Source organism: Amblyomma maculatum, chromosome 8 (assembly GCF_055883805.1).
Source record: "Amblyomma maculatum isolate TAMU_Amacu chromosome 8, ASM5588380v1, whole genome shotgun sequence".
Lineage (NCBI taxonomy): Eukaryota > Metazoa > Arthropoda > Arachnida > Ixodida > Ixodidae > Amblyomma > Amblyomma maculatum.
This window is the reverse complement of record NC_139351.1, coordinates 75,277,017-75,298,382: the sequence shown is the minus strand read 5'-3', so window position 1 is coordinate 75,298,382 and position 21,366 is coordinate 75,277,017. Positions and strand designations below refer to the sequence as shown.

General features: G+C 42.9%; 2 protein-coding genes across 9 annotated transcripts in view; both read right to left on the bottom strand.

Moving 5' to 3' along the window:
- Window positions 1–21,366, bottom strand: part of LOC146181550 (uncharacterized) — a 173,469-nt gene that overhangs the window by 13,839 nt on the left and 138,264 nt on the right. The gene's annotated exons all lie outside the window — the stretch shown is intronic.
- LOC146181551 (uncharacterized) lies at window positions 278–20,899 on the bottom strand. Of its 3 annotated transcripts, XM_084576588.1 has the most exons (4): window positions 20,200–20,899; window positions 17,842–17,905; window positions 15,518–15,566; window positions 278–466 (listed from the first exon to the last, which is right to left on the bottom strand). In XM_084576588.1, the coding sequence occupies exons 1-4, from the start codon at window positions 20,461–20,463 to the stop codon at window positions 433–435; spliced, it is 411 nt and encodes a 136-aa protein (XP_084432714.1). In that variant the 5' UTR covers window positions 20,464–20,899; the 3' UTR covers window positions 278–432. The 3 variants fall into 3 exon arrangements, with proteins under 3 accessions (XP_084432714.1, XP_084432713.1, XP_084432715.1); XM_084576587.1 differs by lacking the exon at window positions 15,518–15,566 and having other exon boundaries at window positions 20,200–20,873; XM_084576589.1 differs by lacking the exons at window positions 278–466; window positions 15,518–15,566 and adding an exon at window positions 15,593–16,455.

Sequence of the window (21,366 nt, the reverse complement as noted above, 5' to 3'; positions counted from 1 at the left end):
CCTATTGTTTACCCATTAAAACGTCTGCAGTGCTATTGTTGCTGAAAATTAGTGCTGCGGCAGCATTTTGAGATGCGCATCTTCTCCTCCAAGCGGGCTCTTTGTGGCATCAGCAATGCTGTTCTCCGGGCAGGTGAAAAGCAACCCATACGTACATGTAGCTTAAAAAAGCCTGCACATCGACAAATGTAGGTTTAAACAGCACTTTTTATTGGTCTTTCTTAAATATTCCAAAGGCTCAAAGCCCTCCTAATAAAAAATGGCACTTACAGCTTACTAAGTTTGTGAGGCTTCACAGCAATTTATTCTGGCATTCAGCTTCTAGGCTGAGTTGAAGATGTCACGGTTCCCTGCTCGTTGTGCCTGCCGTCCCATTACTTCACTGTTACGAGCCATCGCTTGATTGCTGCCGCGGTCTTCCTGGAGAGGACGTCACTCAGGTACATGCTGCCTCTCCTCAGGCATCCTAGAAAATATGCGAAAGAAAATATCAGCCTTCATTCCGTATTCATGTGAATTTTCTAGCCTGTTAGAGAGATAAAAGGCTGCCACTCAAGCAATTATAAGGACCTTCAGTGGGATCAGTGGTGATGTAGTCATCGGATATATTTTTACACATATACTGCTTGTGTAAGCAAATTTGATCCAAGGGGGAAAAAAGACATTTCCGAGGCAGGGGAAGGAAATCAGATACATATATATCGCTGAAAGCTACCTTGAGCGCCACAGAAAAGGTTTTGTTTGGAATCCTTAATTGACATTATTTACCTAAATTACTGATTAATGACTTACACATTAAATGGTGCTGCTACTGTGAAGAGTACCGGCACAAACCACGTTTCATTATTTGTGATAAAGAACCCTCACGTCTGCATTTTGTTCCCCAGTACAATAGGAGACCACGAAAATACAAAATCAGATTGCCGGACAATACAATTGCGGCCTTGGCTTGGCTCGACAGCCCTGTGTAGCGGTAGACCTATAAGTTGCCTATGGTTTCTTCGTGCGTGCCAGCACAACCATTCAACAAGACCGTATTTGTATTTTACAGCTTAAAAATAATGTTCCACTCATTTATATCCTTACCGCTTTGTAGTCATTATCCGCATTGCAAAGTTCAACACGCTCACTGTAACTCGCGCCTTCATGTGCGCCAAAGGGCCGACATGAAGCAACCATTACCCGCATATCACCCTTACTCATGCATGGGGCCAGCCATCATAGCGGCAGGTTGTTTCGTCCACTCAAAATCATGTTGAGAGTAGCGCAATTGAGGTGCGCGAATGGGCTGGTAACGGTTTCGGTATCTACATAACCCTGAATTTTTCTGCAGACGGAAAAAAGGTACACATGAGGTTTCTAACCGCAAATATTGAAACGGGTTTCCGAATGTGCTCACCGACTCTGTAAGTCCTGTTTATTGTCTAAAGTGAATATTTAGTACTTGGAGCGAATAACCTCACTTTCTTATGTACAAAATAAAAATTTACTGCGCTGTGCGAAGTGGCTGCCAGCAATGCGCCACCAATGGTTTATTTCTAACCCTTGTCTCAAGCTATCGGGCACAGCAGGTGTAATGTACCTTGCATAAAACCTGCATGAGAGCATATTAATGGGTAGATTTGTAAGCTTTAGATTTCACTTACAAATACTACGAGAATCGCGTCATTGCGGCCTTTCTTTAAAATTGATACGTAACAGCGCAATATATGTGGCTAAAATAAAGTACTCAACGTATTAATTCAGCTTCGCAAGTGCAGCTGTAACAGAAAGTGAGGGCTGGAGACACTGAAGGTGCGCCTAGCTTTCAAATTTTCTTAGATGGCACAACCGTTCGAAATATGTAATTTTAAAAATAAGCCCTTGATAGTGGCTTTCCCACAGCGTATATATGGGTGCCTTAGATAAGAATTATAATCGAGGTCCCATGACCATCTTTAGTTTCCAATTAAATTTTTGTATGTGATGGGCAAATATCTACAAACAAAGGAATTAACCTTAGCTTTGCAAGATAAGGTGCAGTTTCCTTGAAAACAAAAAAAATTGTACGGTATATCTTTAGAGGTAGAAATTAAACGCTGTTTTTGCCATTTCAAAACGTTGCAAGTTTGGATACCACTATTTTGTCATCTATGTTTTACTCACTAAATATATGCAGTTTTACATTTACAAACACTATTAGAAACCGTTATGTTTTTGTAGTTGAGTTATTAAAAAATTGCCAACTTTGCTTCAAGAGCAATGGGCTGCAGAAATATACATTTTTAATCTTATATGCTGGAATATGATGCTTAGGTTGGTTGCACTAAATATGTTTTCACTTCCTAATGCATGTTCTTAATTCCAAGCAATTTTTGTAGCTCCAGACCGCTAGGTGTGTTCTCCACAACTCATCAAAATTGCCCAAAATTCGAAAACAGCAGTAAACGGTAAATTTGCTGCAAATAAAAAAAGGATCATCTTCGATTTTCATTCAAATCCCGGTCAAGAATCTTCAGTGCCTCAAAAATATTACAGACTAAAATGTGTTGCGTTATATTGTTTAAAAATATAACGTTGAATATTAAACCGAGTGCTTGTCCTGATAATGGCCAAACTCAGCCTGCATTCTTGCAAGATCCAATAATATTGTGGCACTGAAACTATCTCTAGATTATCTAAGTTCCATTCTTTATTTCTAAAAAAAATTTCAAGCTCTAGATGTTTTTCTTCTGTATATTATATTGAAATCGGGCAAAATTTTAAAAAATGGTAAAATAAGGAAAACTGATTAGAATTAAAGAAACTGCCGCAACATCGATTTGTATCAAAATCTCTGGAAACAATGCGAAGTACTTTGTTAATACGAGTCAGTAAATATATTCAATTCTGCAAAATGAAATATTAGAAACATAAAAATGCCTGTTTTTATTCTATAGATGTGCTATATGGCTCCACCTTATGGAGTAGGCATCAAATCGTCAATTTAGTATTTGCTGAATTTAGTTACATTTTACCTTAAGTAAAATTTAAAGCCTTGTCAGAGCTTATAAACCCTTTTTCTGCTTGTCGGCAAAGACTGAATATAGCTTAAAATGGAATTCGCTATTTCTGTCAATTTCATGACAGAACGCAAGTGAACTGAACTTTTTCTCTGTTCTGCACTTTTTTATTGCTAGGTGCAGTAGTATTCAATCAAGTTTATTAATATTGTATTCCATTCCTCAGCTTTGACCATAACTAACAATACTATAAATTTGAAGGGGAAATGAGGGTGCTCGTTATAATACATGAAAGAAGCCAACAGTCGGCGAGGCCGAGGAAAGCGTTGGGGATGGTACTTTTATGTCTTTTTTTTAACGTTTACTTGGATAATCACAGAAATTATTAATGTAATCTGATTAGGGGAAAGATAATTAAACACAAAGTAGAAGAAAAAACGTGCTGATGGTGGGAACCGATCCCACGACCTCCGTATATCGCGTCCGGTGCTCTTACAACTGAGCTACATCGGCCGCTGTCCCCCCGCTACTTTCTTGGGTATTTATGTTGTCTGTATACGAACCTTGAGAGTGTTCACCAGTGCCACCCTCAACTATAGCGGCGGACGTGGAACGTCCTTTGTTACCGCCAGCGTCACGTAGAACGTGATCAATCAAGAGCGAGGGCGAAAGCTGTGCTAGAACCCTCTTATGCTACCTATGGCTTCAAGACTGCCAGAACCGAGACCCCCGTACGCTACAAGCAGATCAATTAAGGGGAAATCAGGGTGCTCGTTATAATACATGAAGAAAAGAAGCCACCAGTCGGCGAGGCCGAGGAAAGCGTTGGGGATGGCACTTTTATGTCTTTTTTTTAATGTTTACTTGGATAATCGCGATATTCCGAGGTCGTGGGTTCGGTTCCCACCATCGCCACGTTTTTTTCTTCTACTTTGTGTTTAATCATGTTTCCCCTAATCAGATTCCATTAATTTCTGTGAGCAGTCACGTAAGCACCGATCGCACACGGGGGCTGATGGGTCTTATTGGGCGTGGTTCGGTCAGCTGCCCTCCACATGTGCATACCGGGGCAAGAGCAATTTAGTGATTGTGTGGTTCTGTTTTGTCTCGCCATATTCACGAAGCGTTGACTGATTTTTGTTGTGTATGTGGTGTCCGCAACAAAGTTGAATGCAGAAGCAGTGACCAACGGCTCATGCGATGCGTTTAGCAGCTAGAGGACGCTTTTGTCGGGCAGAATGCCAACGCGAAGCGGGCAAGCATTATCCAGTTCTTCCTTCAAAAATCAAAGTTTAGTGTTTTCTGAGAGTTCTTTCACGTTTATTACAAAAGCTCCCTTAGTGCAGTGGAGCGTTAATGGGCGTAACGGGCCGAGGGCCGCCAAAGCATTCCGCTCGGCGCTGTCGCGCTCAGGTTCTGGGTTTGTAGAAAATTTTGCATATCACCCAGAAGCAGCTTGCCGTCCTAGCTTTTTTTTTTTTTTTCGTGAGCGAAGTTGGTTTTCCTAGTCCGATTTGAGTGAAGAACCTGCAGACGTTCACTTCTTCTGATCCGTGCATATATGAGCGCAAAGCTTGGTAGGGTAGTAAAGAAAAATAAATATGCTAGTGTGGGTAGATATTAATTTTCTAAAGGAGCAAGAGGAAGTCATTGCTTCCATCGCAATGTAGTAGCGCACCGCTGAGCTGTGACCTTTTTTTTTTTTTACACGCGATGCGTTACAAAAACATTCATCACCGTTTTGCCATACGTCATGCTGTTTAGTGTTGAAAGCTGGATATAGCATAATTGTACTCCCCCTGACTGGCCCAATTGACCTTCATTTTCCCAGCTAGGGAACTGGAGATTGCGGACGCTTTATTAATGTGTGGAGCTTTCCACGGTAGCTAAGGAGTTCAGCTCGGCTCTGCTCTCCTTGTCCGAGTTTTTCTTCCTGTTTTGACATGTAAATAGTGTATATAAAACTTCTTTGCCAGCTCTACCTGCTGCTCCTCGTCCGATGTCTTGTCCGCCTGGTCACGCTACCCAGAAGCCTTGGCCCCGAACCTGATCGCATCAAGTGGATGGCTGCGGTGTAATGGTCTCCGCCTCCAGTCCTGACTCTGGTACAGTAAGTGCACGGTCCTTCTCTTGGAACATTGCCAGGTTTTACAACTTGTAGATATTTGTAAGCTTCGGCAAGTGAAGGGTGGTTTTAGAGGCAGATTGGTTTCCTTTAACCACATAGTGCAGGGACTTGCCATTGCTGCAGTAGTCATAGACTGAAAAAAGTTGCACAAACCGGAGCTGGTTTTATTCTTTGGGGAATTGGGCATTGACTGTGGGCCCATCCGCAGAAAATCGGAACTTATTAGGGCAATTGAAGACATCGGTGCGGACGCGGAGGAGATAACAGAATGTTGGGAGCTTATTCAAGAAGAGTTAAAGAAGGCTGAGGAACAGGAGAAGCTCAAAAAGAATCTTGAAGACGAATAGAATGAAAGGGGGATCGAGAAAAAAACAGCTTGATCTGCAGTTAGCACAGGCAGAACACACTGGGAGACACACCAAGCTCCGTTGTGAGTCAGGAAGCATCAAGTGTTAAAATAAAAAAACCTCTTGCTAGGAGAAGACAGGGCTTTTTCTCGTAAAGTTTGAGTGGGCGTGTGAAAATGTTGAGTTATCATCCGAGTTTTGGCCCCAGAAATTGCTGACGATCCTCCCATGTGAGGCAGCCCAAGTGCTTGCTCGGCTGACAAAAGACAGAGCGGCCGTTTATGCTAAAACAAAGGCAGCGCTTCTCAAAAAGTTCCGCCTATCCCTCAGATGCGTTTTGCCGCCGTTTCAGGGAAACCAGGTAACATGGAATCAGTCGTTTTCGTATTTCGCTTACAATCTGAAGGCAGACCTGACAGAATGGTAAGAGAGGAGAACAGGCTTTCGGAACTCATGACAAAGTATTAGAAGTGGTCTGCCTGGAACAATTCTATAGCTGTCTAGGAGCAGAAACATGTGTGTGGGTGCAAGACAGGCCGGGAAAAAAAAGCTTAGAATGTGCAGCAGAGCTGGCCGAAGAATGTCATGCTAGGTGGGAAACAGAGTGATCGCGTTCTCGAGGAAACCCTAAAGCAAACTAAAAGTTTCTGCGAACCCAGACAGGAAACCTAGCAAGCGGCACCTTGGAACGAGACGAAAGCCACAGGGCAGAGTCGAGTAACTACCCTAAAGTGACAGCCGACAAAGGGAAGGAAGCCGAGAGAAAAATCAGTCTGTGTCCTATGCAACGAGCCCGTTCACTTTGCCAACACATGCTCCTGCATGTGTTCTCTTTTGTTCTCAGATGAAAAAAACATGCGCCTGCTAGAGCCATACCTAAAAGATGCAGGTTAATGGGAAGCATTGTAGGGTTCTGAGAGATTCCGCGGCCATCATGGACGTAATCCACCCCACATACGTGAAGGCAGCTGACTTAACGGGGGATTGTGCATGTATTAAACAGGTTCCGGTAAAGAGTAGCGCATGTGTGCCGGTCGCACGTGTCAGATAAGGCCCATTTGGCATTCTGGAAATAGAGGCAGTGGTATCACGGAACCTGCGAGAGCAGTTTCTGTACCTCTTTTCAAACAGGTCAGAACAGATGCTGCAGGAGGAAGGTCGTAGCTTCGGTGACCGAGCCGTCCAAGCGCTCACTTGATTGAAAGCCCGCAAAATTGCAGCTGAACTAAGCCGAAAGAAGAATGAGCTTTCTCTCGCGATGGGCCAGGCAGTAGCAAACCAAGGTAGCGTCAGGTTCTGGCGAAGTGGCTCAGGTCAGTGACAGAGAGGACTTAGAAGGCAGGGAATCGGTCACCATGTCCCCGAATGAATCAAGGGAGATAGCGTCTATTGTAGTGCAGCCACGTGTGGAACCTTTGTTAGCTCTGGCAAAAGTCGATAGACGATAGCAGCCGAGCCGTAAAAGACATGGTAAAAATGAAGATAAATACAAAAAACATTTGTGGTGAACAGCCTTCCTCTCAAGTGTGGCACAGCTTCACAAAGGCCAACCTAGAACGCACCAAGCTAGGGTGGCTGCGGGAAAAAAAAATAAGAATGCTGCGGGGGATTGAGCGGCCGAGAAGGATAGAATGAGTATGGGAGAAGAATAGGAATTAATGAACATACTGTAGGCATGAAGTGCACGTCATAGCCATCATACAAAAATTTTGAAACCGAAGCAGCAATCTACGTATTCTAATTCTATAGGAAATCATTTGGGAGTAGAAAACAGCAACTTAATAAGATGTGCATGGTTCTTAAATGAACAATATGTATACAAATGGACGGTTGAATAGTCACAGTAACTGAGTGTTGTGCTACAATTCTTTACAGCCGTGAGACCGCAATAAATATTACTCATATTGCTCTTTGCTTTAAGCTCTGGCATTGACAACTCTATCCAAAGAACCGACTGGCAGTGACAGGTTGTTTACAGCTCTTGATGAAAACATAGGCCATCATGATATTATTGCAAGCATATTTTCTCCTTTTTGTACTTGTTTATTACAAGCAAAACTTAAATTTGGTCCCTATTCCTAGGGACGCTGCACCTCTTACAACACCCACTGTTCAGTCGCTTTCATCTAAGGCACAAACGCGCCACTGCTGCTCGGTACCTTGGATGAGGTTTTCAAAGGGGTTACCTCTGATACCTAGCAATTGCTGTAATATTTATATCAACTACTGCAGTGAAAACAAAAGGCAACACTGCATCACTGTAACTGCTGCATGCACCTTTAAACGTGCCTTAATTTTATTTCCTATTCTTATAGACACATGACCTCTTGCTATTGCTTTGTTCAGTAAGCAATCGTCTTTCATTGCTTCAATTTCTATCTCTCTACCACTTTCTTGTTGCTCCTGGTGTGATCATTTGATATCATTCTTCAAATCATATTGGTTTATCACATGTGAAGGATTTAGCCTATACATAGATGCTTTTTTTTTTTAGATGCGCATCGGATGTGTTTTCTACATAGAAATGAATCTATTGAGTTGTATGACTGGCGCGAAAACATACTTTTTGGCACCCCCAAAAGATCTGTGTCCTGTGGTTGGAAGGGGAATAAAGAGGAGGATAATCAGCGGAAAAGCCTGCCTAACAAAAGGTAGCACTGCATCACTGTAACTGCTGCATGCACTTTAAATGTGCCTTATATTTATTGCCTATTCTTATAGACGGTGGACCTCTTGCTATTGTTGCAGTAGGCAACCGCCTTTCATTGCTTTAATTCTTATCTCTCCACCACTTTCTTGTTGTTTCGAGTGTGATCATTTGATTTTATTGTTCAAATCATATTTTATCACGGGTGAATGATTTCACCTACACATACATGCTTACATTTTTTTTTAGGTGCGCATCGAGAGTGTTGTCTACGTAGAACTGGATCGATTGAGTTGTATCACTGATGCGAAAACAAACAGTTCGCTACCTCCAGAAGATTTGTATCTTGTGGTTAGAAGGGGAATAAAGAAGAAGATAATCAGTGGAAAAGCCTGCTTAAAAACTTACAAAGATGGTGCAAAAGCGAAATGCTGATCAGGGTGAGGGTCAGATTACTTCTGTTATCCCACTTCACTTGCTAGGTAATGTGACTGTATATGAAGTACCTTAGTGTATTTTGTGGTATACTCGCTGAAAATTGTGTATACACTAAATTTTTCCTTGTTCGATTATTTTGAGTGATGCACGAATTGGAATAAAACGAAGTCATCCACACATCTAATGCCCATAGACATTAGATGCATGGATGAGCTCATTTATTGTGTTTCGATGTAAACATGCCATAGTTTGTCGAATATAGTAATATGCTAAAGTCGACTTTTTTACTGTTAAATGGAGTAATACATATGCTCTATATCATAGCATTATTTGACTATAGTTTGTAACTGCTCTTTAAAAAACACGCCTATCACTTAAGAAAGCAGTTTTTTGTCATCTCAAAAAGTTGCACGTTTGGAGGCCTGCTGCTTGCGCACTAATTTTTGTCATCCATTGTTTTTTACTCACCAAATCAACGTAATTTATAAAGGAAAGAAGCCAACAGTCGGCGAGGCCGAGGAAAGCGTTGAGGATGGCACTTTTACGTCTTTTTTTTATTGTTTACTTAGATAATCACAGAAATTATTAATGTAATCTGATTAGGGGAAAGGTTATTAAATGCAAAGTAGAAGCAAAAACAATGGGCCGATGGTGGGAACCGAACCCACGACCTCCGAATATCGCGTCCGGTGCTCTTCCAACTGAGCTACATCGGCCGCTGTCCCCCCTGCTACTTTCTTGGGTATTTATGTTTTCTGTATACGAACCTTGAGACTGTTCACCAGCGCCACCCTCAACCATAGCGGCGGACGTGGAACGTCCTTTGTTACTGCCAGCGTCACGTAGAACGTGATCAAGAGCGAGGACGAAAGCTGTGCTAGAACCCTCTTACGCTACCTATGGCTTCAAGACTGTGTAATTGTAATTTTTTATAATTATAATCATAAGCAAATCGCTTTTCATCATAATAATTTTGGTGGTGTTACGGAGAACACACATACCAGCATAGAGCTCCAGATTCTGCCTTAAATTAACAGTATAACCTGCGTAATAAACACAGAATGTTTTAGTGCAAATAACATAACGCATTACGCCAGTATGTAAGGTTGAAAATTAACATTTTTGTAGCGCGTTGTTCCTGAAGCAAAGTTTACGATTTTTTACTAAATCAATTGAATTAATGAAACAAGCTTTTAATACTTCTTATACAAATAAAAGTTACGTTGATTTGGTGAGTAAAAAACAATGGAAGACAAAAATTAGTGCGCAAGCAGCAGGCCTCCAAACGTGCAACTTTTTGAGATGACAAAAAACTGTGTTTTCTTAAGTGATAGGCGTGTTTCTTTTTTTTTTTTTTTCGGGAAAACTACGCCGCATCTTGCAAACCTAAGGGCCTTTCCTTTGTGTCGAGACATTAGCCGACGACATTGGAAAATTTATTTAAAATAAAATGGTGATGGCACCACAATTACTGTTCCTGTCCGAAGACATGCATATTTGTTTTCATTTCGTCTCTTTAAACAGGCTCGTTTAGGCAATGCGGTGAATAAAAATATAGCATATATTAAAGATTTCTGCGCTACGCGTTATACCTAAAGCCACCTATATTGTCACAACTCATTAGTTATTTGTAGCTGAAACAACATCACAAAAGGGACAAATTTTTCGCTAGTTAAACAGACGTACGAGATGACACATGCATACTCTGTAGAATACAATTTAAGAAAGAGCAGTTACAAACTATAGGCAAATAATGCTATGATATAGAGCATATGTATTACTCCATTAACAGTAAAAAAGTCGACTTTAGCATGTTAATATATTAGACAAACTATGGCATGTTTACATCGGAACACAATAAATGAGCTCATCCACGCATCTAATGTCTATGGGCATTAGATGTGTGGATGACTCCGTTTTATTCCAATTCGTGCATCACTCAAAATAATCGAACGAGGAAAAATTTAGTGTATACACAATTTTCAGCGAGCATACCACAAAATACACTAAGGTACTTCACATACAGTCACATCACCTAGCTAGTGAAGTGGGATAACAGAAGTAATCAGACCCTCACCCTGATCCGCATTTCGCTTTTGCACCATCTTTGTAAGTTTTTAAGCAGGCTTTTCCACTGATTATCCTCTTCTTTATTCCCCTTCTAACCACAGGATACAAATCTTCTGGGGGTAGCGAACTGTTGGTTTCCGCATCAGTGATACAACTCAATCGATCCACTTCTACGTAGACAACACTCTCGATGCGCACCTAAAAAAAATGAAAGCATGCATGTGTAGGCGAAATCATTCACCCGTGATAAAATATGATTTGAACAATAAAATCGAATGAACACACCCAAAACAACAAGAAAGTAGTGGAGAGATAGGAATTAAAGCAATGAAAGGCGGTTGCCTACTGCAACAATAGCAAGAGGTCCACCGTCTATAAGAATAGGCAACAAATACAAGGCACATTTAAAGGTGCATGCAGCAGTTACAGTGATGCAGTGCTACCTTTTGTTAGGCAGGCTTTTCCGCTGATTATCCTCCTCTTTATTCCCCTTCCAACCACAGGACACAGATCTTTTGGGGGTGCCAAACTGTCGGTTTTCGCGCCAGTCATACAACTCAATCGATTCATTTCTATGTAGAAAACAGTCCCGATGCGCATCTAAAAAAAAAGCATCTATGTATAGGCTAAATCCTTCACATGTGATAAACCAGTATGATTTGAAGAATGAAATCAAATGATCACACCCGGAGCAACAAGAAAGGGTTGGAGAGATAGAAATTGAAGCAATGAAAGATGATCGCTTACTGAACAAAGCAATAGCAAGAGGTCATGTGTCTATAAGAATAGGAAATAAAATTAAGGCACGTTTAAAGGTGCATGCAGCAGTTACAGTGATGCAGTGTTACCTTTTTTTTTCACTGCAGTAGTTGGTATAAATATTACAGCAATTGCTAGATATCAGAGGTAACCCCATTGAAAACCTCATCCAAGGTACCGAGCAGCAGTGGCGCATTTGTGCCTTAAATGAAAGCGACTGAACAGTGGGTGTTGTAAGAGGTGCAGCGTCCCTAGGAATAGGGACCAAAATTAAGTTTTGCTTGCAATAAACAAGTACAAAAAGGAGCAAATATGCTTGCAATAATATCATGATGGCCTATGTTTTCATCAACAGCTGTAAACAACCTGTCACTACCAGTCGGTTCTTTGGATAGAGTTGTCAATGCCTGAGCTTAAAGCTAAGAGCAATATGAGTAATATTTATTGTGGTCTCACGGCTGTAAAGAATTCTAGCACAACACACCATTACTGTGACTATTCAACCGTCCATTTGTATACATATTGTTCATTTAAGAACCACGCACATCTTATTAAGTTGCTCTTTTCTACTCCCAAATGATTTCCTATAGAATTAGAATACGTAGACTGCTGCTTCGGTTTCAAATTTTTGTACGATGGCTATGACGTGCACTTCATGCCTACAGTATGTTCATTAATTCCTATTCTTCGCCCATACTCATTCTATCCTTCTCGGCCGCTCAATTCCCCGCAGCTTTTTTTTTTTTTTTTTCCCGCAGCCACCCTAGCTTGGGGCGTTCTAGGCTGGCCTTTGTGAATCTGTGCCACGCTTGGGAGGAAGGATGTTCGCCACAAATGTTTTTTGTATTTATCTTCATTTACCATGTCTTTTACGGCTCGGCTGCTATCGTCTATCGACTTTTGCCAGAGCTAACAAAGGTTCCACACGTGGCTGCACTACAATAGACGCTATCTCCCTTGATTCATTCGGGGACACGGTGCCCGATTCCCTGCCTTCTAAGTCCTCTCTGTCACTGACCTGAGCCACCACTGCCTGGCCCATCACGAGAGAAAGCTCATTCTTCTTTCGGCTTAGTTCAGCTGCAATTTCGCGGGCTTTCAATCAAGTGAGCGCTTAGACGGCTCGGTCACCGAAGCTACGACCTTCCTCCTACAGCATCTGCTCTGACCTGTTCGAAAAGAGGTATGGAAACTTCTCTCGCAGGTTCCTTGATACCGCTGCCTTGATTTCCAGCATGCCAAATGGGCCTATTCTGACACGTGCGACCGGCACACATGTGCTATTCTCTACGGGAACCTATTTAATACATGCACAATCCCCCGTTAAGCCAGCTGCCTTCAAGTATGTGGGGTGGATTACGTCCATGATGGCCGCGGAATTTCTCAGAACCCGACAACACATCCCATTAACCTGCATCTTTTAGGCATGGCTCTAGCAGGCGCATGTTTTTTTCATATCTGCCAAAGAGAACAAAACCTTCAACTTCCTGCATGTGTTGGCAAAGTGAACGGGCTCGTTGCATAGGACACAGACTGATTTTTCTCTCGGCTTCCTTCCCTTTGTCGGCTGTCACTTTAGGGTAGTTACTCGACTCTGCCCTGTGGCTTTCGTCTCGCTCCAAGGTGCCGCTTGCTAGGTTTCCTGTCTGGGTTCGCAGAAACTTTTAGTTTGTTTAGGGTTTCCTCGAGAACACGATCACTCTGTTTCCCACCTAGCATGACATTCTTCGGCCAGCTCTGCTGCACATTCTAAGCTTTTTTTTCCCGGCCTGTCTTGCACCCACACACACGTTTCTGCTCCTAGACAGCTATAGAATTGTTCCAGGCAGACCACTTCTAATACTTTGTCATGAGTTCCGAAAGCCTGTTCTCCTCTTTTACCATTCTGTCAGGTCTGCCTTCAGATTGTAAGCGAAATACGGAAACGACTGATTCCATGTTACCTGGTTTCCCTGAAACGGCGGCAAAACGCATCTGAGGGATAGGCGGAACTTTTTGAGAAGCGCTGCCTTTGTTTTAGCATAAACGGCCGCTCTGTCTTTTGTCAGCCGAGCAAGCACTTGGGCTGCCTCACATGGGAGGATGGTCAGCAGTTTCTGGGGCCAAAACTCGGATGATAACTCAACATTTTCACACGCCCACTCAAACTTTACGAGAAAAAGCCCTGTCTTCTCCTAGCAAGAGGTTTTTTTATTTTAACACTTGATGCTTCCTGACTCACAACGGAGCTTGGTGTGTCTCCCAGTGTGTTCTGCCTGTGCTAACTGCAGATCAAGCTGTTTTTTTCTCGATCCCCCTTTCATTCTATTCGTCTTCAAGATTCTTTTTGAGCTTCTCCTGTTCCTCAGCCTTCTTTAACTCTTCTTGAATAAGCTCCCAACATTCTGTTATCTCCTCCGCGTCCGCACCGATGTCTTCAATTGCCCTAATAAGTTCCGATTTTCTGCGGATGGGCCCACAGTCAATGCCCAATTCCCCAAAGAATAAAACCAGCTCCGGTTTGTGCAACTTTTTTCAGTCTATGACTACTGCAGCAATGGCAAGTCCCTGCACTATGTGGTTAAAGGAAACCAATCTGCCTCTAAAACCACCCTTCACTTGCCGAAGCTTACAAATATCTACAAGTTGTAAAACCTGGCAATGTTCCAAGAGAAGGACCGTGCACTTACTGTACCAGAGTCAGGACTGGAGGCGGAGACCATTACACCGCAGCCATCCACTTGATGCGATCAGGTTCGGGGCCAAGGCTTCTAGGTAGCGTGACCAGGCGGACAAGACATCGGACGAGGAGCAGCAGGTAGAGCTGGCAAAGAAGTTTTATATACACTATTAACATGTCAAAACAGGAAGAAAAACTCGGACAAGGAGAGCAGAGCCGAGCTGAACTCCTTAGCTACCGTGGAAAGCTCCACACATTAATAAAGCGTCCGCAATCTCCAGTTCCCTAGCTGGGAAAATGAAGGTCAATTGGGCCAGTCAGGGGGAGTACAATTATGCTATATCCAGCTTTCAACACTAAACAGCATGACGTATGGTAAAACGGTGATGAATGTTTTTGTAACGCATCGCGTGTAAAAAAAAAAAAAAAAAAGGTCACAGCTCAGCGGTGCGCTACTACACTGCGATGGAAGCAATGACTAGAAAAGTAATATCTACCCACACTAGCGTATTTATTTTGCTTTACTACCCTACCAAGCTTTTACTAAATTGTCTCGATGCGCTCATATATGCACGGATCAGACGAAGTGAGCGTCTGCAGGTTCTTTGCTCAAATCGGTCAAAACCTAGGACAGAAATTGAGCAGCCCAAAGCCTTCTGTGATTGGCTGCCTAGCGAGCTGCTTCTGGGTGATATGCAAAATTTTCTACAAACCCAGAACCTGAGCGCGACAGCGCCGAGCGGAATTCTTTGGCGGCCCTCGGCCCGTCACGCCTGTCAACGCTCCACTGCACTAAGGGAGCTTTTGTAATAAACGGAAAAGAACTCTCAGGAAAAACTAAACTTTGATTTTTGAAGGAAGAACTGAGTAATGCTTGCCCGCTTCGCGTTGGCATTCTGCCCGACAAAAGCGTCCTCTAGCTGCTAAACGCATCGCATAAGCCATTGGTCGCCGCTGGTGCATTCAACTTTGCTGCAGACACCACATACACAACAAAAATCAGTCAACAAAAATCAGTCAACGCTTCGTGAATATGGCGCGACCAAACAGAACCACACAATCACTAAATTGCTCTTGCCGGTATGTACGTGCGGAGGGCAGCTGACCGAACCACGCCCAATAAGACCCATCAGCCCCCGCGTGCGATCGGTGCTTACGTGATTGCTTACAAGGTGAAAAACGGCTGCGTCTGCGGGAGTTTTGTATTCGCTCTTTGAACGTGACTGCGTTCGGCACTTAATATAAGAACAAAGTGCTCGCTTGGAGCCCCTATCACTTTTCGGTAATGACCTCTGTCTTCGATCTTTGCGGTCAAAATTTCGACATATCCGCATTATGCCCGAAAAATGCTTCGAGATAAACGGGAGTTAATACATAGTAACTATGGGAGGTGAAAGCGCAACGTGGAAAATTTTAACTTAACCGATTTTTCGAGATAAGCGAGTTCGTGTTAACGAGGGTGTACTGTATTTTTTTTTGCTCACATACCTCACAGGCTCCAACTGGAGTATTATGTGAGGGGGGGTTACATAAAAACCTGGGGTGCAAAAAGAAGCACTAGAACACAGTTACTTGAACATTGTTATACAAATAGTTAACAGCCAACCAGAAAGTTGAATGCAGTTAGAAAAACTTCAGATCAAGAGCTGAGCACCCCAAAAATCAGCCATGCAAATGGCACACTAAGAATGCATTTTTAGCAAATAGAGTCACTAGCCGCTATTTACAACACTGGAATTAAGAAGTGAAGCTCTCATTTCCTATTTCTGTTGGTTTATTTGGCCGTGCAATGCAAAAGAAAATACTCTTGGTAATGATATTTTTACTTCCATGACCACAAGCTATATAAACATGTAATAAAAGGAAGTGAAGGAAATGCCCTATGCTTATGCGTAGCAGACTGTGCACAAAATATGCAGTGGAATGTTTACTTCATGTGCCTACACTATGTACAAAGATACTGTCCATGTCTACCTTCTGGCTTCTTAAGTGTTATGGACAGAAGTCTGCCATCAAGGACAAAATTTACTGGACCACTCCACAGCAGCATATCATGCACACACTCATGGTAACACACCAGGTGACGAGACTGGCTCTAGGACCATGCATGTCCTTCGTTACCAACAAGCATGCTTTTTTTCTGTCACTGAGTAGCTGCTTATTGATTGCCAGGGGCATGCTGCAAGGCACTGTTGCAGCAGTGGCATCCTGCTGACTCACCAGTGCGAGCAGGTGCCTATTGTTCCCTTGCTCGGCCACTTGCACACCATTGTGATAATGCACATCTTCGGTACTGTGTATTAGCATAAATACACTGCCGCATGCAACGCATTCATTACAAAAAGTTCCAGTCTGCACGTCGCTGCTTCTTTATATTTGCACAGGCAGACAAGATGTTGCAAACTTGAGCATGCACTGGGGAGCACCTATACACAATACCAATGAATCAGGGTAATATTGTAGATAAAAACAAAATATAGAAAACTAGCTGTGTGGGTATTGCTCATAATTGCTCAAGATATCAATTGCATCTGTCCATGAGTTATCACTTATGCAAACACCTGGTGCCGAATTCTCTAAGGTGCTGTATGTTTGGTGACGACCCCTTAACTGATGCAATAAAAATACCAACCATTTTCCTTGTTGGTAGATCATTTAATATGTAGCTCTATTGCAAAACTACATTCATGAGAACTGTGGCAGTGTCCATTCATATTGATACGCATGGAGTGTGGTGGCTCATAGAGGCACAACTGCTTTTTGCGACATTTGAATCAAATTAGCAGATAAGGAAGCTTGGGCAAGTTGGTGACAGTATTCTTGGTACCAGTGGCCTAGCCAGAAATATTTTTCGGGGGTCTTATACAACAGAATACAACAGACAAAACAGACCAACCGGAAGGGGAGAGCGGGGAAAGGAATGTGGGTGCAATGTTCAGAGAATTTCCTATTGTTCTCAACGTTACACTAACTTATGGTTTCTGCTTGTATATAGATCCCAAGTACTAAATCGAGACCACAGTTCTCACCTGGCCCTTAAAATGTAAGGAGACAGTAAATTACCATTTCAGAAATGCGCTGTTTACAGCACTGCATTTGTTGTTTTATTTTCCTAATATGGCCTTTTAATAAGATGCGGTTAAAAGTGCTGAAGGCAAGCATAATCATAATTGCATAAAAGCTCCCGGGTAAGTGCATGAGACGCGCCTGACCATGCCAATTAGTCAGCGGGGTGCCAGTAGTGCAACAAGAACCTAGAAGCACATTCTTGACGACCAATAAGAAGCAACCCGAAGCATGAAAATTGGTATGCTTTAAAGGAAGGATTGGCCATGCTCCCAACATTGGCCTTGTCACAAGGCGTCTCACTGTTAGAGTATGTGCAGACATCTAATTAATGAGCAGCAAGTAAAGTTTAGGAAAGTAACCAACATCTTCAATTTCTTTTCGACACTAAATATTGCTAAGGACAATGAAGATGAAGCGAGCTGTGGCACAGGCATAAGCACTTGCTCCAGGCCTGCTCCCATTATTAAAAAACATCCCATCCCATCACCATTGGTCATGCTCTTTCTTCACTAGCTTCCCATCCTGTAACAATGTTTTTCTAATCTTTAGAGACAGGTAAAACTCAACACTGGGGCCCCAAAAGCCCTTCAAAAGAGGTATTCCAGCTGTACAACATCATGGCTAAGCCAGCTGCCAAGCAGCTCACTTTGGGACTGCTGCAGGTACCACTTCTTACATAACAGCAAAAGCAGAAGGCAATATTCAGAGATAAACACAGGGGTTTCAATCCTCAGTGCACTTACCTCTTGCTTCTCCCTGCCCTTCCGCCATGTGCAAGGTGGGTATCCAATTCCAATTCAATATTCTCTGTGAACACATGCAAACAGAAACAATTCAAGTAGAGTTTGCAACCTCGTTATAGGTAATTAACAAGAAGCTGATGTTTGCAAGCTTACGTCATGCACTGCACTGCATCACTGCCAAACACTTTTTACAAGTGACCCACATTTGACAACTCCTTGCATGCAAGCTACAATGAAAAACATTGTTTACAGCAAAGAGAAAGCCTTAAAAGAGCTTCAAAATGCTTGTTAAGCACATTGTTCTGCCTCTTGGTTACGTAGATAGTGACACTATAACTGGTGGTTGTTTTGTGTATTATCCAGCGTTTAATGCTTTAAGTTGCTCCCGAAAAATGAGTTTGGGCCACTGAGGGTGCTGGCACACAATGGCCGTTTTTGGCAGCGGATGTGTTATCATTGGGTAGGGGTTTGATGATTGGACGAACAATAAATTCACAGCTAAAAGGGCTCATAAGTAAATATATGTTCTGTCATATTTTTGTATTTTCTATAGTATCTACAAAACCAGCATGCTTGCTTTCGTCAAAGTACTCGAAAGTATTACAAAAAAGTAATCATTGCTACAGGCTCTGGCTATTCTGCCTTGGGGAACTTTGCGTCTCTCTACATAAATGGCTTTGGCAAGTATAGCTACCCTCTATGCACATGCAAACTCTTGCCTAAACAGCTGGTTTCTCGCAGGTGATATCTTGCTGAATTCTGCGCTGCCATGAGAACGAAAACTAGGCAGCACCATGCTAATCGAGCAGCGAAGGCAGTGGAAAAATATCTTTTCATATATTTCACTCTCAGAATGAGTGAAAAAAATATGGATGGAAGCTCTTGGCATTCACGAGCCTGACGCGGCGGGTGTGCTCGGCACATTTCACCCGAGCACGCCCTCGAAACTACTTTGAAGGTTCACCAAAGATTTGGCATTCGCTGGCTACAAGCAACGGCGGCAACGATGCGACGCGGTGCTGGCGGTGGCAGGCACTCACACAAAACATCGATTGAAAAAAGTAACTATCGTGCGCATTAGCTGAGCAGTGAAAGCTCGTTCCGATCGGAGCCTATCGATGTTCGTACATAATAGAGTTTGCAATGTTTTCACTGCTGTTCTTTTCTCAAAAACTCACCATCAAGAGTAACGTCCCTGGAAGCAGCTCACTGTGCTCTCGCCTGTCGGCTTAGTTTTCAGTCAGATTAACGTGCATGAGCACACTTATTGAGAGCTTACATCCCTTTGAATTATTTATAATATTGCATTACTATCGGCTGCATGGATTGTCAGCGCCAGGTTACAGTGGAGCACAGGAAGGTCAGCGAAATTTACAAGTGCACCATTCCTTTTTTTTTTTTTTTGCTTCATTGTCACTAGGAAAAAATACTGAGGTATTTACATCTATGGGACACGAATTTCCTTTTTTCTTGCCAAAGCGTCTGTTGACGCAACACGGATAAAATGTATTTTCAGCCAATCCTGCTGCTGTTGTTTTTTTTTCAATGACTTGAACCCATGCATGCCAAATGGAATTGATCAAAAACTAAAATGGGAATTTATCACCTGCGTGCTAGGTGCTTTTTTTTTTTTTTTTTTTGGAATGTGAACCTCTTGATTTTCCCTCGCAGGACGCAACTTCGGAACGCATTCACAGGAGTGAATCAGGCTGTACTCTTTGAAGCAATGAAGCAATACGTCTTTTGAATGCATCTTTGCAATAGTTTCATACCTTGCTTGAATTTGCGCAACTGATTTAAGCGTCATCCTCAGCATTACTGGAAATGTCTCACTGCCCTTTGAGGTGTGCAGGCAATTTAAATATTAAAGCCATGAAATATGAATGTACACAGACAAAGCCTCTATTCACTGAAGATGGCCGCATCAAATGCAAAGCTGGTGGCACATCTGATGATGCCGTGGGCTGTAAATTGTTGGAGACTCCAACCTCCCCCCCCCCCCCCCCCCCCCCCTACTGCTGCCTTAGCACAAACCCTGATAGGTACATACAACTGGGAGCCGTGCTCACCGCTCTGAAAAAGTCGCCGCAAGCCACCAGCTGACGGCCACTTGGCCCCCAGTGCTACGTAACGTGCGTCCCGATACATACAACTAGGCGCCGTAAACAGCTAGCCACCAGCTGACGGCTACTTGGCTCTTCCACTAGGGAACCCAGTAACTCAGCTTCCGACAATAAAGTTTTGTTTCTCTAGTGACGCGCAACTGCTGTTACTGCTACTGCTAGCCCTACTGCCATTGCAATAAGAAACAGGAATAGGGAAAAGGTACGCTCATGCAAACATAGTTACAGCACTTACCTGCCAATTCTTCACCATTTCCATGATAAAATTTCTTCTCTTGCGGTCATCTCCTGGCATGCCAACACCAGTAAGCCTGCCTTTCGCAGCATTCTTTGTAGTCTGTGGCTTGTATGCTTTCACAGGCGATACGTTCACGAAAACTTTCCCCTGTCGTCGCATACCGCATAGGCTATTGTGGAGCTTCCATGCCACGCGACAAACTGCCTGCAGGCAGTGACTGGCAGATATGAAACAATGAATACTTGCGTACAACAAGAGCATCGCACACCATGACCGCGCACAAACACCGCCATTAACGCAGCCTCCCAGACTCTCTTGGCTACAGGAATGCCTAAAGCTTTGGATGGCTCTGGCTTCGTTCGTTTTGCGACGTGATATCGTCTGCTAGTAAATTATCGTCTTCAGACAGGAAAACCGGTTAGGTCAGATATTTGTCATGTAGTTTTAACAGATAGGAAGCACTTGCTGCTATTTAAAGTAAAGAAAATTATCATTTTATTACTGATGTCCACCGTGGTCATATGGCCAAAGGAAACAAATATACACTCTCATAATCACGGAGGTTAACATAACCGCGCGTTCACATTACCCCATTTTCTATGCGCTTTGGTGGAGGACGTGTTGCTCATTAACGTGTGCATTCATAGCAGCATACATACTACCGCGGTATTATTATATCACGTGATGCAAATTTTGTGCTATTAATTTTTTTTTTTTTGTGACCACCACATTACTACGAAAGGCGCGGTCGCGATTCTACTGTATATTATACCATATATAGTGTATATATCTCTATTTTCTTATTTTTGCCTACCCTGTCCTTTCTCTCTGTCGCTCTTCTTTGATCTCCTCTACCGCTTCCTCACTATCCTTTTATTTTCGCCGCCTCAGCCAGGTGCTGCAGGGGATAGCAAACATCTTTTCCTTCCTTTTTGATATCTAATGATAAATAACCACGTACTACTGTAGCAGCACAGTACGTCGATCCAACGTCGTTACCAGCGTAATTTTGCAGTAAATCTAAGTGCCCCAGCATATGTTAAGTTCAGTATCCCTGCATTAAATGCACAGTCCAATACCATCACAGCTAAAATCGAAGGGTTGGTCCCCAGCATGGTCACAGAATGGCGCAAACTGTAACGAGGCGCGGAGACGAAGAGTTGT

Coding starts and splice junctions, on each gene's coding strand:
- LOC146181551 (XM_084576587.1), bottom strand. CDS start 20,463: ATGCTCTTGTTGTACGCAAGTATTCATTGTTTCATATCTGCCAGTCAC. Junction 17,906..20,199: donor AAATGGTGAAGAATTGGCAG/GTAAGTGCTGTA, acceptor ATGTGTTCACAG/AGAATATTGAATTGGAATTG. Junction 467..17,841: donor AGGGCAGGGAGAAGCAAGAG/GTAAGTGCACTG, acceptor CATATTTTCTAG/GATGCCTGAGGAGAGGCAGC.